The sequence below is a fragment of the Neodiprion virginianus genome, chromosome 1 (assembly GCF_021901495.1).
Source record: "Neodiprion virginianus isolate iyNeoVirg1 chromosome 1, iyNeoVirg1.1, whole genome shotgun sequence".
Taxonomy (NCBI): Eukaryota; Metazoa; Arthropoda; class Insecta; order Hymenoptera; family Diprionidae; genus Neodiprion; species Neodiprion virginianus.
The window spans coordinates 23,680,818-23,703,045 of NC_060877.1; the positions used below are offsets into that span (position 1 = coordinate 23,680,818).

Sequence of the window (22,228 nt, forward strand, 5' to 3'; positions counted from 1 at the left end):
TCCTACCTAGATAATTATGTTTTTACCACCTGCGGACGGTTCCTGAATTTTCAATTAACATTCTCACAGTTGTTCGTATGGAAATGGTGTCACGTTCGTGCTAAAAATATTTTGTTGTAAAAATAAATAGTTGACCGTGGTCACTATTACAATGTATGTACGTACATACGTAAAAACGGGCAATGCGACGCGACGTGTACTAAATCTACATCTACCGTACTTTCAACAAAGTTCGAATTCAATTTTGTGTCAAAAACATAGAGAATATTCTAAAAATTACCTTAACAAAGGATATTTGACACAGTAGAGTGTATCTTTTACCACTGCACTTGCATGATAATTTTTCAGTTCCGTCCAGCATTTTGAAGGTTTTACAAGCCGACTAAGCAGAATGAGTATTTATTTTCACAATGAAGCGTAAAATAGAAAATTGATTTTTTTTCAAAAAAAAATTTAAAAAATTTCAAATTAATGCCAATAAGGGATCGTGAAGAAATCGACGGACTGTATAATCCATACTTTTTTGTTTTTATATGTACTCAATTCGTTTATAATCCTGTTCGTTAAACTTGAAGAAACTCCAAGCTAATTGTAAGAAATATGTTACGTACGTTCATTCATTGGTGGTAAGGACCATAGTGTTTGTATTTATGTCTGTACCATTGGTGTTGTATTGTGTTCATAGTGTTTGGGGAAGCGAACGTCATTGTGGTCCATGCTTTAGTTCACTTTAGTTGTGATTTGCCGTTGGACGTTGAAACACGTCAAAATAAGCAGTAAACACATGCCCTCGAGGAGTTCATTTCGAAGTGTTTTTGTGATAGTAAATATTCTCAACTAAGTATAAATTAAGATATTGTCAGCTGTACGGATTTGCAAGCCTGACAATTCCGCGTGTGTAACATTATAGCTTCATTACTTCTACGTATAACCCGCAACGGAAGAAGAGGAGGGAGGCTACTTTTGTACCGGCCGAACCACGTCCCAACATTTTGCATGGTGTAATATTTTTTTACCCTATTATGTATTTAACGTATATGTAGGTATTCAAAACGGTAGATAATTATACGTTTATGATTTATGCGCATTAGAATTTTCTAATACTCAGATCGGTAGCGATTCATCAAATTGAATGCATGTCCTTCATGTAAACGTTAAATGTTCGGAATATTGTTAATTTTAATTGAACGCGTTTATCCAACGTAGTATAATGGTTGAAAACATGCAACTGAACCAGCAAGGTGTTAATAATGAGTCGACGTGTTTGACACGTGAATTGCCATTTTTAATTATACGTATACCCGCGGTATTTCCAACACGGAAAAATCTCAACTGGTTCTTCTTAATTACACATCTAGTACGGTAAATAATGACTCTGACTTTGATGCCTGTAAAACTTTTGTGCCAATGGCAGCCTTGGTAACAGACAGCTACGTGATATTTTCTAGATGGTGTAAAACGCACTCGAAATGGACGTAAAAACATTGGACATTATATTCCAAGTGTCTCAGAATAAATGATACTCGAATCTCAAGGACGAAAGTAAAATATCTATGGTATTAGCTGTTAGTGCAGGAATATTGCCAGTCGATCATGCACATTTTTTTCGGGTTTCATCAAATACACTGCCTTCGTTTGAATTTTATTTACTCTGATAATCGATAAAAATTTTCTCATAGTTGAGGTAGAAAATTTCATAAGTTTTAAATGCGGCTATAGAAATATAGAAAAGATTTAATGCCGTGCATAAAGTGCCACGTTGTATGATATTTCGAAGGCTACTGTACAATAAAAAGAGAACTGCAAGTAGCCAGGATACTTGACGCCCTGAACAGGAGATAACACGTATTGCACGCATAGACTAATACTTGCAATTAAATCGGTGCTAAGGTGTAGAATGAAAACGTATCTACATAAGATCTCGTCTCCAAGAGTGGACTTTGAACAAACTTTGCCGTAATGAAAACGGAATATTATCTGAGAGTACTTAAATTATTATCATAAATTGGCGAACAGATTGTACAATGTACATGGGATTGCACGCTATTTTTTAAATCTTATGAGATCTCAAGGTCTAATTTTTTATGTGTTTTATTTTCCTGTATTTTATTCTGTCCAGGATCATTCATTATTTTTTTTTTTTTTTTTCAAATTTTATCTGAATTTGTTGAAAAGTTATGAATTTTAGAGAAATTCCTGTTCAAATTTTTCAGATGAATAAACCTCGAGAATGAAATGAGATGTTGAAAACAGTCGCGGTAAGTTTTTTCGTCTTGAATTACAGTTTCATTGAAAAATAATGGAAAAACTATGTTGTTTAAAAATCACCTAGTTTGATACTTTAATTTTAAGCAAAAAAAAAAAGAAACATTACCTTCCATCAGAATGGTCTCGTTTTACTTTGTTGCGAAAATGCATCCCTTCAAGTATATTAATTTTTCCATTAATTTTAATCCAAACATCATTATGTTCATTATATTATAATTATTTATGGGAATTTTTTTTCTCAACAGCTGATATTCCTGAAAATTCATATTTACGTAAATGTTACGTTGCAAAACTTTTACCAAGTTTCAATAAGTTAGTTTACTACCAGACTAGTTTCCAAATGTTTATACAAACTTTCAATTTTTATTTTTATTTTCTATGTTCAACGTTTCAGGTACTTAGCTGAATTTTTGCCTACCTACCTACCTCATTCGTATCTTACTGAAATTTATGACCCTTGACTTATCTTTTATCTACCACTCTCCCAAAACTTTGTCAATCTTTCAATTTCAAATATATTTAGTTGTCTACGCGTTCATATTCTAATCAGTATCAAATTTCATTCTAACCGGAACACCTTTAAAGTTCAAAATATTTGGAAATATATGTAGGGTATAATTTTGAAATATTTTTGTTATGAATCTACGACTCACGATGGCAAAAAAAACGTATCTCAAGTTTTTTTAGATCACTTGGTTTCCAAGTTATATCCATCCAAAAAATTAGAACAGGGAATTTTTTGAAAAACTCATCACTCAAAAAGAAATTGAGATAAATTTCATAAAAGTCGTGAATGCTTCTTTCTGGTATATAGAATTAAATGAAAACAAACGTTGCAAATGAAAAATTCAGTCTTTACCAATGGATTTTTTAATTAACTTCTCTTTGATTTTTGACGACCCTGGACAAACCTACAGTATCATCCCCGGAGTTTTACACTCAAGATTTAATTGTTCTATTCTCGTCTGTGTAAAACATACACTTCAACTGAATAATTACGTGTTGGGAAATAATAAATATCTGGTAAATGTGAATTATAAGATCATATAACCATATTATGTAGTTTACTTCATGAACAAGTTGACTGCTGAAGTAAAATTTAAACTTCCACAATGTCCTTAAATTCGAAATTTAAAGAAATTTAATCGCTCCATATTTAATTGCACATAGCGATCAATTTTTAGCCAAAATTTAGTCAGAACAATTCGTAAAAGTCAAAAGTGACTGAGAAGATTGAAAGAATACACCTGAATAGACTTGCTGACTGGAGTAATTTAAAATAGCTCAATATGCACATTCGCAAATCACCGGTCTGCATCGTCAGTCGATTTACTGCATTATTGTACCAATTCTGCCTCCAAGCGCATTAAATTAGCAGCTTTGAAATTTAATGTTGGTACTGCATTATCGTGTGATACGCATCGATTTGATCTTTGTTTAGCGTTTACTTGAGCATTCGTGCAATATTTCATTTCCATTCTGCTGTTAGTGAGTTTAACTTACATCCTGTATTTTTGCATTGCCAAATCCAATATCTTTTGCTCCTTGAAATTCGATTTACACATCAACATTGTACGTATGATCTTATTTCGTCATATTGTTTCAATATTGAAGTACAAAAAAAAGCAAGGGTGACTCAATTTTGTTTGTAAACAGGGTTTTTCTTACTGTGTTGCAGTAAAAAGAAAACATGTCATCTGAAACTATGCGATCCAAAACTCCTGACTCGTCTGCTGATTGTTACGTGTTGTATGAAAGTACACTGAAAATAGTGAGTATATCAATCAAAAGAAGAAAATTGATACTTTAAATTTCCAAAATGTTTGTAGCCGTGTAAAATCAATGTAATAAAATGTCCGCAGAATCACAGTACTGTGAACAGAGCTGAAAATGGGACTAATTGCTGTAAACGGAATTGCTACTCTTCGTATCGAATGGTTTGTAATTGTGCGAATCTAAAAACAGAGTATCCAAGTTATGCCACAGAAGAAATTAGACTTTTCCAAGAGATGCAGTCGCGATTGAAGCCTAATTACTCTCCAGATGTGAGTAATTTCAAGATAAAAAATGTTATCGTGATGGTTTTAGGTGTTCTGTAAGATTGATAAGAATGTGAAATACTTTTAAAAAATCATTTCAATTCATAATCATCCTGTTTCTCGTTTATAGGTAAAATTCTGCAATCTACGAGACGAGGAAAAAGCAGATGAAGTCAAAGATTCAAGTGAAGAAACTGGATACTCCACAGATTCATTGGACTGTGAAATAATTTGGGTACAAAAATCCACATCTCCAGATTCTACCGTTGATCAAGTAGCGAACGAACTAGATATTAACAGAGATAGGAATGCCGACCAAGGAGAGGAGACAAAAATAAATAAGGATTTTGTGGACATTCCACCGCCAGATCTAAATGCAAAGCCAGTTGTTTCAAATTCAGTCAGTGTAAAGTCACAAAACGTAGATGATATTATTAGTACGTTCAATAATAATTTAAGCGAAAAACCTTCCAAGAAACGGTCGCGAAAGCGTAAAGACACAAAGAAAAGGAAAGAAAAAGAACATCCGTACAAATGTGGCGCTTGTAAAAAGTCACTATCATCGTTGAATAAATTGGAATTACATTTGTCAGGTCATGTGAAACGAAGCAAATTCGAAACAGAAATTTATAAAAACGCCTTCTTAGCTTTACAAAAATTGAATTACAAAAATCATAGAACAAAAGTAGAAAAAGGGTTTATTTGTGAATTTTGCAATCAAGCATGTGCAGGCCGATGGGCGCTTTTTTATCACAATATATTCGCTCATTCCAACCAAAGACCTTACCATTGTAAGTTTTGTCCAAACAATTATAAGAGACCAGAGCATTTAAAACGTCATATGGCAACGGAACATGGCAGGCAGTTGGATTGATTACCGATGTTTCAATTGTACAAATCCCCATCACATAATCAGAAAGATTTTTTCTATATACATCCCGTACGTTGGATGTAAATCGTTATCTTAATTTTGAACGTGGGTAGTTAATATTGTTATTGAATATTATTCTCAAATTACTCTTGTATCCATTTCAGTGATTATACCTATTGTTTGTGTATAATCTACATAGTGTTAATTATGTAACAATACCAAATTCATTTTGTTAAAGGTACTATTTTTTATTTCATTGTTATAACAAAGAAAATGTTATTATAGTACATATTTGTAGGGTGTAAACCGTATTTTTCTAAAGCGAATTATTACTGCAGTTTCATAGTTTTATAACGTTATTTCATGAGCTATTAGATTCTATTAAATATATGGTAGAGATGAACAATTTTCCCATTTTCTGCTCTAATGAGATATTGACACTGTTAAAGGCTGTTGTAAATCAAATTTGCAAATTACATTACGCGGGCACGTATAAACAATAGAATGTATAATCCTTGTCACGAAAAAATGAAAAAATCTGCACTCCTGAAATAACATCTTCACATAGCACCTTACCGTTGTTCTTCGACTAGAAATTCACAATTTTTCAATCAGAAATATTTCTAATGTTTGAAAATGAATACATATTATAGCGATGATTTCGATGGCCGAAGAATTCACATTGAGTATAATTTAGACCGTAAGCAGTACTATGTCATAATACAGATTTATTCTTTATCGACCGCTGATAAAGCAGTTTATTAAAATTGACAGAAAAACCGCTTTCGGATTGCGCAAGGAAAAAGTATTTTTCGAATATTTTTGAGTCTGAATAGGCTGTGTAATATATGTTGATCACAATTGATATTCAGATAATCTGACAGTTTATATGAAAGTACCCAAAAGCTACACCAAAAACTTACCGATATACCAGTTGCCGAAGAAAGTCCTGTATAGGTAAAACTGAATAAATTTTCATTGAATTTTGATTATAAAATGCTTTCTGCAAGTAAAAGTAAATATTTATTGTCTTGTATTTCCTCGCTTCAGTCGGATCTTCTTGATTGGTGAAAAGTTGTAAGCGACTATCGATAATCGAATTCATTCGTGCCTATGTCGATTGTGCAATGTACCGAACCATCCATCAACTTGAACCGACTCGTGGACTCAAGTCTATATTTACTTTAAATAAAAAGTATATAAAATATGATTAAAAAAGTTATGGGCCGATAAAAATCGAAGAATAGATACTTTTCTTCCCGTTCCAATACTCAATGAGAGGTTAATGTATACTTGAATGAAAAAAAACATTCACAAAAATGTGACAACATAACCTATAGACGCTTCGCTAATCGTTTATACGTTGTTCTCAGTTTATACTGAAATTTTTTTACGTGAAACCTCTTTGTCGCATTGCCGATAATAATCTTATCACGTTAATGAATTTTACAACGAATTACAACATGTCCAGCAGGATCTTTCTTCCTTTCGAAACAACCTTACCTATTCTAACCTCAAAATTTATATCAATGACCTCCGTATTATGTGAGATTTCGTGGATCCACAACTCACGTAAATCAAAGAATAAATGAGTTATCCTTACTTATTTTCAATCACGCTTCAATATCTTCAATCACAACCGGAGACAAAGTATTTTCTCGCACTATTGTTTTCTCATTGTTTACACAACAATCTCGTCCCAGTGTAAGAACACTACTGTGAATACTGCCAAAGAGAACTTTGATTACCGCCCGAATTATAGCTTCATGTTCATACTGTTTGATAAGTTTCTTACAAACGGCTTTCGCATGTGTCAGAAAACTATTTGAACTTCTACCTAGGTTGTGCTGCAACTTTTCACATATACTTTTAACTTGACAATATCCGGTAAAAATACTGAAGTCTCAAGAAAAGATTCGGGTCTACGCTCCGGCTACTGAGTGTTCCAGAAGTTTACATCATTCAGGTAACCGACACACTCGTCAAAACAAAATGGGAATATCTTCCCACTTCTACAAGCAATTAAGCTACCAGGAATTATTTCCGAATTTCTTTTTATGTATCATGATGACACTTGAATCATTTCACGTACAATTTTCATTTATTTACCATTCTTACAATATTTCCGACAGTGATTACAATATGGAAGGGACAGCTAATGAAGAGAAAGAATTAGTGGAAATGTGCCGCTTGTGCGCCAAAACTGGTTTGGGATATATTCCAATTTTCGCTGACAAGAATTCGGCAGTCGCTGAAAAAATAAGCAGATGTCTACCTATAATTGTGAGCAACCGTTTGAAAACTTTTATCCAAACCAGAAAGATATTTGGCAACCGAGAAAGTCCTGAGCGCCACTAAATTATTTTTGAATAACATCAACATTGTAATATCTGAAATCTTTGGACTCCTTTTTTGCCTTCTCGGTTATATCGATTTATGTAACTTTCCACAGAGTTCTGACTGTTATTCATGTACATCGGATAAAATTATGACTGTTCACAATTTTATAGTAAAAAGTCTGTGACAAAACTAACTTTCCTTTTTAAACTAATATTACAGTATATTTTTTAAAATCTTAAAATTGTTTCTTGGGCTCTCTTGCGTATTGAACGAATTAACATAACTTGCCACTAAAATTGTATAGAATTGTTCAATTAGTAGCGCACTCAGCCTACTTATCTAATATTATTTTTTTTACAGGTGCTGATGACTGATGAGTTACCATTATTTGTATGCCAAAACTGCTTTTCTTACTTGAACATTAGTTATAAACTAATTGTCGATTCTATAAAAACTGATACTCTTTTGCGATCACAGTTGGCATCATTGAATAAACCAGATTGTTCTGGTGCGAAAAGCGATACCGAAGAAATAGCGCAAGAAGTTACAGTTAGAATAGATAGTAGTCAGCTATCCAAGCAATACATAGAAGAATTTGACGAAAGTTTAAAAGTTCCGATAAAATGTGACCTGTGTGACAAGATATTCGAGGATATGAATATATTTGATACCCACATTGAAGAGGATCATCTATTGGAATGGCCATGTAATTTTTGCGACAATAGTTACCGAGAGTCCAGAGATCTGTTGGCGCATAAAGAAACCAGTCATTACGGGGAAATCACAACCTGTGCAAACTGTACCAATCGAAAAGCCAACAATTCACTAGCTGTATGTAAATCTGAATCAATGGATTTATCAGATGTTCACGAGGAACGTTTAGGCACTGCATCAGAGACGGTGACACCAGAAATAAAACTGGCTAAAAACTCTCTGGAAGTAATGTGCAAAGTATGCAAAATTACCGTAGAAAATTCAAAGCTCCTTCCTAAGCATTACAGTATTCACAGAAGGAAAATTGCCAGATGCCATACCTGCCAAACACGGTGTCATTCAGTCTATGACTTGTTTTTACACAAAAGGTCGGCTCATAATATGTACAAAAAAGTTAACTTAAGGTTTGTATGCGACATGTGTGATAAAATATTTTCAAACAGTTCACAATGGCAACACCACATGGATAAGGCATGTCCTAGAAAGTTTTCTGTTCATTCTTGCAAGTATTGTAAAAACAGTTTTTCAACACATCACAAACTTACGTATCATCTTAGGGTGAGTAATCATTTTGCCATATTTGATTAAATGTTGCGTAACAAAATTTTTTATTCACATAGTTTAGTGCAGTTTCTTGTACTCTATTGGAATTGATGGATATTAATAATTGAAATTAAACGAAAGAACGAATTTTCGTTGATCTGTTACTCAAGTTGTAACATAACATTTCAGAAACATAAAAAGGAAATGCTGGACGATCCTGATGTAACTGTATATAAATGTGTCGCATGTCCTAAAGTATTTGTGGACCAACAATTTTACCAGAAACATAGAAATGTGAGTATTATTTTTGAAGGGAAGCTGTTGCTTATTAGTCAAAGGGATATGAAAGCTCCACAAATTGTTGAGGGATTTAAACATTATAATAATTAATTATAGTGTCAATTATTTAGGTACACGATCCAGAATGCTGGGACAAGTTCAAATGCACCCTATGCAATCGATCTTTTAGAGACAGAGTTAGATTGAAAGAACACAATCAATCTGTTCATGAAGGAGTTAGACCTCATCAATGCGATGTTTGTGGTCGTATGTTTCATCGTTCATCTAACATGGTAAGATAAATGTCGACGGAATTTTAATGCATAAGCTTTTTCGGATAATAAACAATAAATGAACTGAATTTTATTTTTTCAATTATACAGAAGGCTCATAGAATGAAACATTTTGGCCATAAGTGCTCCCAGTGTGAAGAAATATTCCAAACTGTACGTCTACTTACCAATCATATGCAGGACGTTCATAAAATTGAAGTAAATTTAAAAAACCCTGCAAAAAAATACAGTAGTAGTTGCTACGTTTGTAGATTTTGTGGGAAACAACTTGCCACCAATCAGTCGATCCTTGATCACGAACGCATTCACACTGGTGAAAAACCCTACAGCTGTAATTTGTGCGATAAGACTTTCAGGTATATTTACTGCTATCGTTTTATCTACTTTGCTAATTTTATTCGTTTGTATTAATGATTAATTTTATTCAATCTTTCAAATTATAGAAGTTATACCGCCAGATGGGCTCATGTTCAACGCCATAAAAAAGGAAGTTACGTATGTGAACATTGCGGCAAATGCTTCAGGTAAATCAAACATCATTTCAACAAATATTTTTTCACTCAATTTTACACGATTCTTACAGTTTTCTTATACAAAAACAGGGTAAAAGAAAAAATTTGAATCTTCTGTTACAGTTACAAACAGAACTTGACCACCCATGTGCAAATACATGTTCCCAATGAAGAACGGAAGCACCCATGTTCAAAATGCGGCAAACGTTTCCTGAGGAAGGCGCACCTCAATGTGCACATGCGTATTCATGACGGAGTGCGTCCCTATGCTTGTGACATCTGTTTGTTTAGGTTTACACAATTAGGAGACATGAAACGGCATCGTGCGAGACACGCAAATGGTGAAGTTCGCTTGAGTTTTCCCAGAAGGAAAACAGTGCAAGAAGATTTGCAAATCGATGGATATGGTGCTGCAGCACAGAAACTTTAACATTTTCCATTGACTTGTGCACTACTATTAATTTTAAAACAATTGAACGTATATCTTAAATTTTGAAATCCTGCCGAAGGTTTAACTCTACTTTTGTACATAAGGAATTATCATGTTATCTTTCTGTTGAGCTATATTGAATTTTAAAATACGACGTGAAAAATTCAACATATTTTCCTAAGAATGGACTTGCTTGAAACAATTCAAGGGATCAAACAAACAATTCAATTCAAGAAGAATTCATTTATGAACCCCTTGACTGTCAGCGACACATATGTGCAGAAAAGTCGTGCCACTTTTGTGTCATGATACATATGTGGGCATTTGAAGAAAAGACATGTTTTTACTATATCGATTTGACTGTAAATCATCATTTTTGAGGTCGCTCAATTATAGGATAAATCTCCGAAATTTTTTTTCCAATACAAAAGTGGCAAAAAAATCTCATTTTCGCCTGACTGTTAAGGAGTTAATTATACCTGTACATTACTACACCGTCTAAATGTAGATTTTAATTGTTATTTACTATGTGCTTAATGTTAATATCGTACTAAACGTGATCAATAATGTGTATAGAAAATTTTGCAACAGATCGATGAAAATTCCTGAAATATGTACGTTTGCACTGTAAGTTTTGATTAAAGACAACTTCTTAGGCTAATTAATAGTATAGGATTATTTGTGATTATTCTTTATTTATCTATTACATGGCTGGCTGATATGGCAACCAAATGAGAGATGACTGATCTGTGCTTTGATGTAACAAGTCAGTGTGATGCATGACTCAAAGTGATGAACTTCATCTCAATCAATCTCAGCATATGAATAATGAGATTACATCGCACAGCTGACCCAAGCGACAGGTGTAATGTCTAACTGAACACGAACAATGGAAATATGGTGTACTACAGATTATAAATTGAAGTTACAAATGATGAGCAATTGACTCTGATATGATTTGTGTCACTCAGGTGATTGCACTCACTGAGTCTGTGGTCAACTGGCACTAACAAGGAATGCTTCTCAATGACCCAACGAAGATTTTGGTAATTTTTTTTTTTTTGGGCGGTCGAAGTTCCCAATAAGAAAACGCTAAGACCGTTTGCCTGCAAATTCAGATTTACAAGAAATATGATTTTTACATTTTTTTTTTCCAATTTTTTCTATAATTCATTTCTACCAGTTCTGAATTGTGTAATCAAAACGTGTTTAACTTTCAGAGTGATGAAAATTATTGTTTGATCGTAATATTGCACAGTTTACGGTGAAACATCGATCTTGCGCGAAATATTACTTTCAATTGAACTCTTACATTGCTACTTTGCCGAAACACATAGTTATAATCTGCTATTCCACATCAAAGGAAATTGAAGCGAGTATAATACCTACACTTGGCGCTGTTGCTCATTTATTTAATTTTAAGAGGTCAGAATGGATTATATATTATGTTACGTGTCCGAAAGGTGGAGTTGAAAGAGTTGAAGAGGCTGTTCAAGAAGAGATCTATATGTTGTTTGTAGCCACCTGCAATAAAAAGAGTACCGAAAACTGTGATCGAAAGTAGAACCCGAGAATTTCTTTGCACTTATTTGTAACGGTTTACCTATTGCATTAAACGTATCACCTGCCTCTTATGGATAGCAATCTTGTGGGGTTGTAATTGAAACATGCAGATCACGTTATCACAAACCATCATAATCATCCTTATCTTATGAAAATATCTGTTTTGGAATATTTAGTGTTACAAAAATCTGAGATACATCAGAAACTTGTACTCTAAATTTTACTCAAACCTCGACTCAAACTAATGAAAGTTAAAAGTTTGAAAAATTTCGAAACACTTAGCTTCAGAACTTTAGATGTGCAAATATAAGTGATTTTGGAAACGGGTGAAGCAAGACGAAAGACTTCATCCCAAAATTTGCGAAGAAATTGAAACGATACAAGCATTTTTGGGCTATATCGATCGACTTTTTCCGTGTTTTTCGCAACATACAGAGAATGAAGATGTGATCGATCTAGCCCAAAAATGCTTGTATCGAATTCCAAAAAATTGGACAAAAAGGTAACATAACTGTCAATACTTTCTGAGAATTTGCGATTTTTTAGCTGATAATTACGGCAGTGGTAAAAAAACGATTAAAAATCCCGAAAAACCAATGCTTTTCTTATGGGAAAAAGTAAGGCTTCCTAGGCGTGGGTAAATATGGAGGGAAAATTTTTTTAAAAATACGGACATTTTTTTTTAATTATTACGAACCAATTTGGGGGGTAAGACCATTAAAATTCGATTCTGCCCTTCTTGAGGACAAGTCTAATGTATATGTACGTATTTCCACAACGGATATCAATCGCTGACCGAAGAAATATTTTTTTTAATCAATGTTTTCTCCCAGTATGTAGATCTATTGCACCTCTCACAAATACACTTTTATTCTATGTTCCAAGAAACCCATTTATAACTCATTATTCGTCAAGTTCTACTCCTTTTATTTTCTGAGTTCTATTTTACTCTGGTAGTATCAATTTCAACATATATCAAACTTCAAGGTCGACGAATAACAATTTCACACTCAACAGTGTTTTCCTGAACGTTGTAAATAAATTATCGTTATCAATTTGAACTATTTTTTTCCCTTTGATACTAATTCTTTTTCTGACCGTCTATTCCCTGCATTGAGAATTAGACTGAAATTTTTTTGGATTTTTTCAAAAAATTTCGACGATTTTGAATATTGCTGGAATTAATTCTTTGATGCACTATATCGATATAATTTTACTATTGCGTGTAGTCCGAACATGCTGCAAGTAACGGATCAAAAGTTACAACAAAAAAACGAAGGATTCCCTTCGTAATTTCGCTGCTGTTCGCCCTACGTTCTTTTTGGAGCGTTTTCTTAGTCCCTGTGGTTCTAATTAGTCAAGAATAGGTCATACAAGTCGATTAGAAGATGAAAAATTTTTGCTCAAAAAAACGGTATCAATAATCGCAATGGATTTTTGGAGAAAAATTTTGACTAATTTTGATGATACTGAAATGATGAGGAATCGATTGTGCGCAGTCTTGACTCACAACGAATAACGGAATAAAAGGAATGACCGAAACATATAAGATTTGCGCCAGGTTGTCAAAAAGATGGGGAAGGAAAATGACGAATTCATCGCTACGAAGTTTCTTTCAGCTGTTTCAGTGTGTTTATTACACTTTAATCTTAGGAAAAGTGCTCAGGTGTCAGTGTACAGTACGTGAAAAAGTTGCCAAATAATATTAAGGCGAATAAAAAAATTATCACACATTCCATAATAAAGCTGACTATTATATTACCTTAAGCATCATATGAAAAGTAGTTCTTAAGTAAATATTATGTTCTGCCCTGCACAGAGGTGCAATGCGCCTCCGCAGGATAAGATATGTATAACATTCTATTACTTAATGTAAGCTGAATTAGTATAAATGAATAAACAAATCTCTGTGTGTCTTCTTCGTATTTCCTCAGCTGCAGGTGAGGAATGGAAAACTAGGCTGTTTTTCATGTCTTCTCTGCGTTGCCCACCCTGCTTAAAAAATCCGACATAGACTGTCGGATCTCTGTCGGATTTTTTAAGCAGGGCAGGCTACAATCCGTACTGCATGTGATTTCGATGCTGTGTCTCTAAAGGCATGCCTGCTAGAGAGGACATTTATCGCCTGCTGAGTGAGCCACAGATCAAAAGTGATGGCCGAAAAGACAGAATGCTGGACCAACGTTCCAAAGAAAGGGGAAAGATAAATCATGAACTCGTAGGTTTGATGATTTAGTTTCAGTTTATTCAATATGCCTCAATCATAGCACAAGTGTTCTGAGTTAGTGATAGTACTCTAATATTAAGCTGTCACATATTGTTGTTGTGGAAGACAAAAAGAAATGTAAAATAAGTATTTAACATTTCATAAGTATTCGAACTATTTTATTAGGAAAAAGAAGTGCAATATACATAGCATTATGCAGAATATGAAAACTGTCATATGAAGTAGTTATTATTAAGTTTGTACATAGAGTTCAAGCTTCGGCCTCCGTGCAGGTGCAATGCCTCTCTGTAGGAAACGATAAGCATGCTATTCTATTGTTACTATTTGATGTTACCAGCATTGAAATAAATGAATGAATTAAACCATTCCTTTGTATTTTCTTAGTATTTTGTGGGCAGTTGGTGCTACGATCTTTGAAATCTCTTTTTTGCTATGTCCGAGGTTGAATTGGCCTGAAAAGGATCATTTGAAACGATTCAAAGACTGAAGTGTTTTGCTTCAAGCGTTGACTGAGGAGAATGAAGACAGTTGCCCTAATGGGCTTTGTTGTGACAAACAAATTCGTCGTGCGCTTGCGTTCCTGAGTTGTTCCAATGATAGAGTTGAGAACTTATTGCAGAACATCAGAGAGTTACCGATTTCGACGTGATGCTGGCTGCATTCACCTTCCGAGTGACACAGTCTCCGTAATGGTAAGCCCAAGCCAGTAGTTAGCCTGTGTGCACTTACCGACTTGCAGCGTTACAAGAAATTAATAATAAGAATAAATTTACTCCAAAATTCGTGGCAAAACAGTGATTTAATTAAAATATAGGTACTCGAGGAAAAAATGTATACATAGATCATAAATAATAATAGATCAGATGTAATAATGATGCAGGGACCAAGAAGTATATATGTATATGCGGTCCATGTACGATATTAATATATATAATATGATCCATTTAAGATCCGTACTATAAATTTTATAATTTTTCAGGAGACAGACTAGATTATCTAAAATATTACGGCCATGATATGAAAATATAAGAATTATTCATTTCGAAATGGGATTCTATTCGACACGCGCTCGATGTATTCCATAACATCAATATTCATAATTATTCCAACAAATTTTCATTTGCTCTATTGACTTGAATTTTCGGAGGCACAGGATCAAAACGGTGTTTTAGCTAGTCGCAAGTGAAGTATCTATGTTGGGTAGCGAAGCCGAATTGTTTTTCGAAAAGTGTTCGAATGGAAAAAATTCAGAGTTACTGTAATATATGACGGATGCGCTAGTTTTGATCCAGATGAAATGGATGCTCCGTATATGAGACAGTATTTAATGCAATGTCCTGATTTAAAGACTAAAAAAGGTGATTGCCGGCGATTTTTTTTTTTTTTTTTAAGAATATATATTGAGTCAAAGGCTGACCATCGAAGGGCCTAGTCACTTGAGTCTCGAATCGGCAGGAAAGATGAAGTGCATAATTCTTGTCTGAAATGTAAAAGCGAAATTCATTATACATCATGTCATATTGTACATCATGCATCATACATAGTATGAGAGATCGAAACCAGAGTTTGGACGTTCGGATGTTTAGAAAGTGACGTCACCCAAAATTTCTTTTCTCGAAATATCAGCTAGCAGAATTCCTCAGTATGGAAACAACCGCGCAGTAGAGCGGACGTATGAGAATCGCGCTCCGCAGATTTCGAGAACCGGGTTCTCTACTTCCTGGTTTCTGCGCTCCGGGGCCGCTTCCTGGTGCAACTCGACTTCCAGGACAAGCGCTCCGTATTTTCTGCGGTCCAGGTCCACTACCTGGTGAAACTCGACTTCCAGGACAAGCGCTCCGTATTTTCTGCGCTCCAGGTCCACTACCTCGTGAAACTCGACTCTCGGAGGACGAGGAAGACGAGGAGAACAAGATGGACGAGAAGGACGAGGATTTGTGCACGGTGAGAATAATATTTTTATAATATTTGATGAATTAGGATCAGGATCAGGAGTAGGAATAGGAGTAGGATCAGAAGGAGGAGTAGGAGTAGGATCAGGAATAGGATCAGGAGTGGTAGTAGGAGTAGGACTAGGATCAGAAGTGGGATCAGGAGTAGGAGTAGGAGTAGCAGTAGAAGTACAAATAGGAGAAGGATCAAGAGTAGATGTAGGATCAGGAGAAGAATTAGTATCAGAAGTAGTCAACCACCTCCGACCACCTTCGTCCTCTTCGTCCACCTCGTCCCCGTCCTCTTCTTCCTCCGCCGCCTCGTTATCCTCGTCGTCCTCGACTTCCTCGAATACCGCCGCTCACTTCCAACCACCGCCAAACACTTCCTACCCCCTCCTGCCCCCGCCAAACACCACAACCATCTCCGTCCACCTCCTACCACACCCTGCCGCCTTTTCCTGCTCTTTTTAAATCATATTATTTACTCAGAGTAATTTTAGTCAGGAACTTGCTTAACTGGCGCTTATATCCTAATCCTTTTTCTTCAACGTTGTAATTGCAAGATATAACTAATTTTTAATATTCCGCATTGCAGGAAAGTCCGTCAATGGAACGGTCTGCTGACTCCGAAGGATCTCTACTGGATGTGGATGAAACTTTGGAAAGAAGTAAGGAGGTTCTAGGATCACCATTCTACGAGAATATAGCCTCCATGAATATTCATTGTTGGTATATAAGGTCTGGCAACGTACCTACTTTCTGTAATGTTAAAGATTTTGAAAGAAATTAACTAACTATAAAAATGGATAAAAAATATTATCTCTAATAGTGAATGTAGCTAATACAGCTTTAACCGCATATTGATTATGTTAATGATCTATTGTGACAAGATCGGAATTAGATAAGCTCTCTAAATACTCTTTTCTAGTCTATTAATTTATATCATGTATATGTAAATGTATATTTCTTCAGTTTATACAATCACTGCACTAGGATTACCCTTGCCACGTTTTATGGTGCGCTTGTGTAATTTGTATATTATTAACCTTACGTTTTACTCTATTTGCGACAAGTTATGAGTGTTTCTAATTTCTTGGCAATTATTTATGTACATGTATGTGTATATATGTATATGTATACTTATGCATGTGTATATACATATGTACACATATTTAAAACTAGATTTTTACAATAAACACAGAGGTTTTGGTATATTCACATACGGATTTCTGTGTATAGGTATACTTGAACTAAGATATCCTGATCTCTAATACGGAGTTCTTCGTAATTCGCATTTGTTCTTGTAACCCAATGTCCTACATACGATGGCAAAAATCGAGATCCAACTTGACTGAGTTTCAAAGCCCTGTTGACATAAAAGCAGCTATTTGATAGAAATTATAGTTCATAGTTTACACAGCCCGTTTCATGATATTTCATTATAAATACATATGTTTCAATGTATTTAGGAATAATTTATCAAATATACAGAGGTCATGTGCAAATAATAAATGAATTGATTCGACCGCAGTTTGATGTATTCATTAGAGCTTTAACAATAAATTTAAGCTTTGTTACTTCTTTTATTTTATTATGGGTGATCAAAAACATTTCCGATTATTCGTGCTGTGGAAGCATGGGGATTAAACCAAATGTAGCAAAAGATTAGAAACAGTGTATGTGGAGTACGGGTATTTTTCTAATAATGCAAACACGTGCCGCTAGCTTAGTTTTGACATATCTAGAATACCACGCCTTGCGAATTAGCTTTCCAGACATAGATGAATGATGAATTTTAAGGACTGCATTATCGTTGTTGAATACTCTATGCCTCATAGGAAAAGAAAATCTGTAACGATAAAATTGATGCACCGGATCATCGTCGACTTTAACTTTTGAAATGTCCTACCATTTTCGAACACCTCCAACCATCCTATTTACCTATATTACTAGATTAGCTATGATATGAAAAGAGAAGAATTATTCATTTCGAAATGGGATTCTATTCGACACGCGCTCGATGTATCCCATAACACTAATATTCAAAATTATTCCAACAACTTTTCATTTGCTCTCTCGATCTTGAATTTTCATAGGCATAGAATCGAAACGCTGTTTTAGCTGGTCGCAAGTGAAGTATCTGCGTTGGGTGGAGGAGCAGAATTGTTTTTCGTAAAGTATTCGGATGGAAAAAAATTCAGAGTAACTGTAATACATCACGGATGCGCTAATTTTGAACGAGACGAAATGGATGCTTCGTATATGAGACAGTATTTAACGCTGCGTAGTGATTTAAAGACCTAAGAAGGTGATAGGGAGAGAAAGAACGAAGCTTCTTAACACTTCGAGTGTATTTTAACACACATTTGAAAGATACGAGCAAAATTTTTCATCATCCAACTGTCGCAGAACGGCAGCGTTATTAGCCGACCCGTTCACTGAAGAATATATCTTCAGTCAACGGCTGACCATCGAAGGGCCTGGCCACTTGAGTCTGGAATCGGCAGGAGAGATAAAGTGCGTATTTCTTGTATGAAATGTGAAACCTAAAATCATTATGCATCATATCATATCATCGTACATCATACATCATACATCATACATCATACATCATACATCATCATACAGAGTATTAAAAGTCGAAACCAAAGTTTGGATGTCGGATGTTCAGAAAGTGACGTCACCAATTCAAAATCAGCTAGCCGAATTCCTCAGTCTGGAACGAACCGCGCAGTAGAGCGGACGGATGAGAGTCGCGCTCCGCAAATTTCGAGTACCGGGTTCTCAACCTCCCAGATCCCGCGCTTCGGGTCCGCTACGTATTTCGAGTACCGGGTTCCCAACCTCCCGGATCCCGCGCTTCGGGTCAGCTACGCGGTGAAACTCGACTTCCAGGACACGCGCTCCGTAATTTCTTTACTCCAGGTCCGCTACCTGGTGAAACACGACTTTCAGGACACGCGCTCCGTAATTTCTTTACTCCAGGTCCGCTACCTGGTGAAACACGACTTTCAGGACACGCGCTCCGTAATTTCTTTACTCCAGGTCCGCTACCTGGTAAAACACGACTTTCAGGACACGCGCTCCGTGATTTCTTTACTCGAGGTCCGCTACCTGGTGAAACACGACTTTCAGGACACGCGCTCCGTAATTTTTGCGCTCAAGGTCCACTACCTGCAGGAACTCGACTTCCAGAACAAGCGCTCCGCAGTTTTGGCTGTCCAGGTACTTGACCTGATGACTTTTGACCTTCGGAAGTAATTTTGCGTAGTTCCGGCTGTACAGGTTCGCGACCTCGTGACTTTTGACCAAGCACTGTGTAGTTTCTGCGCGGGTCCGCTACGCGGTGAAACTCGACTTCCAGGATAAGCGCGCCGTGGTTCCTGGTTCATGTTTACAATAAATTATTTCAACTCGTTTTTCGCACAAGCCGAAATTCAGTAGCTGTCAGTCCGCTAATAAAATTTCTCGACTTCCAGGATAAGCGCTCCGTGGTTCCTGGTTCATGTTTACAATAAATTATTTCAATTCGTTTTTCGCGCAAGCCGAAATTCAGTAGCTGTCAGTCCGCTAATAAAATTTCTCGACTTCCAGGATAAGCGCTCCGTGGTTCCTGGTTCATGTTTACAATAAATTATTTCAATTCGTTTTTCGCGCAAGCCGAAATTCAGTAGCTGTCAGTCCGCTAATAAAATTTCTCGACTTCCAGGATAAGCGCTCCGTGGTTCCTGGTTCATGTTTACAATAAATTATTTCAATTCGTTTTTCGCGCAAGCCGAAATTCAGTAACTGTCAGTCCGCTAATAAAATTTCTCGACTTCCAGGATAAGCGCTCCGTGGTTCCTGGTTCATGTTTACAATAAATTATTTCAATTCGTTTTTCGCGCAAGCCGAAATTCAGTAGCTGTCAGTCCGCTAATAAAATTTCTCGACTTCCAGGATAAGCGCTCCGTGGTTCCTGGTTCATGTTTACAATAAATTATTTCAATTCGTTTTTCGCGCAAGCCGAAATTCAGTAGCTGTCAGTCCGCTAATAAAATTTCTCGACTTCCAGGATAAGCGCTCCGTGGTTCCTGGTTCATGTTTACAATAAATTATTTCAATTCGTTTTTCGCGCAAGCCGAAATTCAGTAGCTGTCAGTCCGCTAATAAAATTTCTCGACTTCCAGGATAAGCGCTCCGTGGTTCCTGGTTCATGTTTACAATAAATTATTTCAATTCGTTTTTCGCGCAAGCCGAAATTCAGTAGCTGTCAGTCCGCTAATAAAATTTCTCGACTTCCAGGATAAGCGCTCCGTGGTTCCTGGTTCATGTTTACAATAAATTATTTCAATTCGTTTTTCGCGCAAGCCGAAATTCAGTAGCTGTCAGTCCGCTAATAAAATTTCTCGACTTCCAGGATAAGCGCTCCGTGGTTCCTGGTTCATGTTTACAATAAATTATTTCAATTCGTTTTTCGCGCAAGCCGAAATTCAGTAGCTGTCAGTCCGCTAATAAAATTTCTCGACTTCCAGGATAAGCGCTCCGTGGTTCCTGGTTCATGTTTACAATAAATTATTTCAATTCGTTTTTCGCGCAAGCCGAAATTCAGTAGCTGTCAGTACGCTAATAAAATTTCTATTACTTTATAATCTTCTCATAATCTTCTTGGTAAAATACGTCGATAAAAAAATTACATTAAACCTTACACTTGAAGGTGTTCGGAGTTGGACGAGGAGGAGGACGAGGAAGACAAGGAGATGAAGGTGGACGAGGATTTGTGCTCGGTGAGTAAAACACTTTTATAATATTTGATGGAAATTGTACTTATATTTGATCCAGAATATTTCAAACTAGTCATGTTTACATTAAATTATTTCAATTCATTTTTCGCACAAGCACATATTCAGTAGCTATGAATAAGCTTATACAATTTATTATATTATTAAACAATTAATTAATTATATCAATCCTTATACAATATTTTTGATGTGTTCCTATACTGAAAATATTTACATTAAATTATTTCAATTCGTTTTTCGCGCAAGCCGAAATTCAGTAGCTGTCAGTCCGCTAATAAAATTTCTCGACTTCCAGGATAAGCGCTCCGTGGTTCCTGGTTCATGTTTACAATAAATTATTTCAATTCGTTTTTCGCGCAAGCCGAAATTCAGTAACTGTCAGTCCGCTAATAAAATTTCTCGACTTCCAGGATAAGCGCTCCGTGGTTCCTGGTTCATGTTTACAATAAATTATTTCAATTCGTTTTTCGCGCAAGCCGAAATTCAGTAGCTGTCAGTACGTTAATAAAATTTCTATTACTTTATAATCTTCTCATAATCTTCTTGGTAAAATACGTCGATAAAAAAATTACATTAAACCTTACACTTGAAGGTGTTCGGAGTTGGACGAGGAGGAGGACGAGGAAGACAAGGAGATGAAGGTGGACGAGGATTTGTGCTCGGTGAGTAAAACACTTTTATAATATTCAATGGAAATTGTACTTATATTTGATCCAGAATATTTCAAACTAGTCATGTTTACATTAAATTATTTCAATTCATTTTTCGCACAAGCACATATTCAGTAGCTATGAATAAGCTTATACAATTTATTATATTATTAAACAATTAATTAATTATATCAATCCTTATACAATATTTTTGATGTGTTCCTATACTGAAAATATTTACATTAAATTATTTCAATTCATTTTTCGCGCAAGCACATATTCAGTAGCTGTGAATAAGCTTATACAATTTATTCTACTATCAATTAATTAATTAATTATATTAATCCTTACACAATATTTTTGATGTGTTCTCATACTGAAAATATTTATTACTATTCCAGGTATAACCCGAGGTGGTTGGCGGTGGTTGGAGGTGGTCGGAGGTGGACGAGGTGGACCAGGAGGAGGACGAGGACCAGGAGGAGGACGAGGTGGACGAGGAGGAGGCGGGGTGGGTCGTGGGAGAGGAGGGGCGGGGAAGGGGAGGGAAGGGGCAGAGGTGGGTGGGGAAGGGGGTGAGGTGGGACGGGAAGGGGAGGGGGAGGGGGAGGGAAGGGGAAGGGGGGAAGAGGGAGGGAAGGGGCAGGGGCGGGGGAGGGCGGGCGGGAGGGAGGGAGGGGAGGGGGTAGTAGAGGATGGACGTAATAGAGCAGAACCGCCCCCCCACACGCCCGCCCTACCCGGCCCTCCCGCCCTCCCCCTCCCCGGCCCTCCCGCCCACCCT

At 36.0% G+C, this 22,228-nt stretch overlaps 1 protein-coding gene across 10 annotated transcripts in view; it reads left to right on the plus strand.

The window, feature by feature from the left end:
• The window catches only part of LOC124297428 (zinc finger protein 2 homolog), a 33,826-nt gene extending 20,952 nt beyond the window's left edge, over window positions 1-12,874 (plus strand). For 2 of the 10 annotated variants that reach the window (XM_046748443.1, XM_046748508.1), the window contains exons 2-11: window positions 3,947-4,039; window positions 4,131-4,313; window positions 4,438-7,144; window positions 7,311-7,461; window positions 7,879-8,790; window positions 8,965-9,069; window positions 9,186-9,347; window positions 9,438-9,703; window positions 9,791-9,871; window positions 9,983-12,874. In XM_046748443.1, the coding sequence (XP_046604399.1) occupies window positions 7,321-7,461; window positions 7,879-8,790; window positions 8,965-9,069; window positions 9,186-9,347; window positions 9,438-9,703; window positions 9,791-9,871; window positions 9,983-10,289 (1,974 nt within the window). In that variant the 5' untranslated portion in view covers window positions 3,947-4,039; window positions 4,131-4,313; window positions 4,438-7,144; window positions 7,311-7,320 and the 3' untranslated portion in view covers window positions 10,290-12,874. Of the gene's footprint in view, window positions 1-834; window positions 1,002-2,213; window positions 2,259-3,468; window positions 3,841-3,946; window positions 4,040-4,130; window positions 4,314-4,437; window positions 7,145-7,305; window positions 7,462-7,878; window positions 8,791-8,964; window positions 9,070-9,185; window positions 9,348-9,437; window positions 9,704-9,790; window positions 9,872-9,982 lie in introns of those variants that run through there. The other 8 variants (XM_046748490.1, XM_046748455.1, XM_046748517.1 and 5 more) reach the window with 8 other exon arrangements.
• Window positions 12,875-22,228: the final 9,354 nt, after the last annotated feature.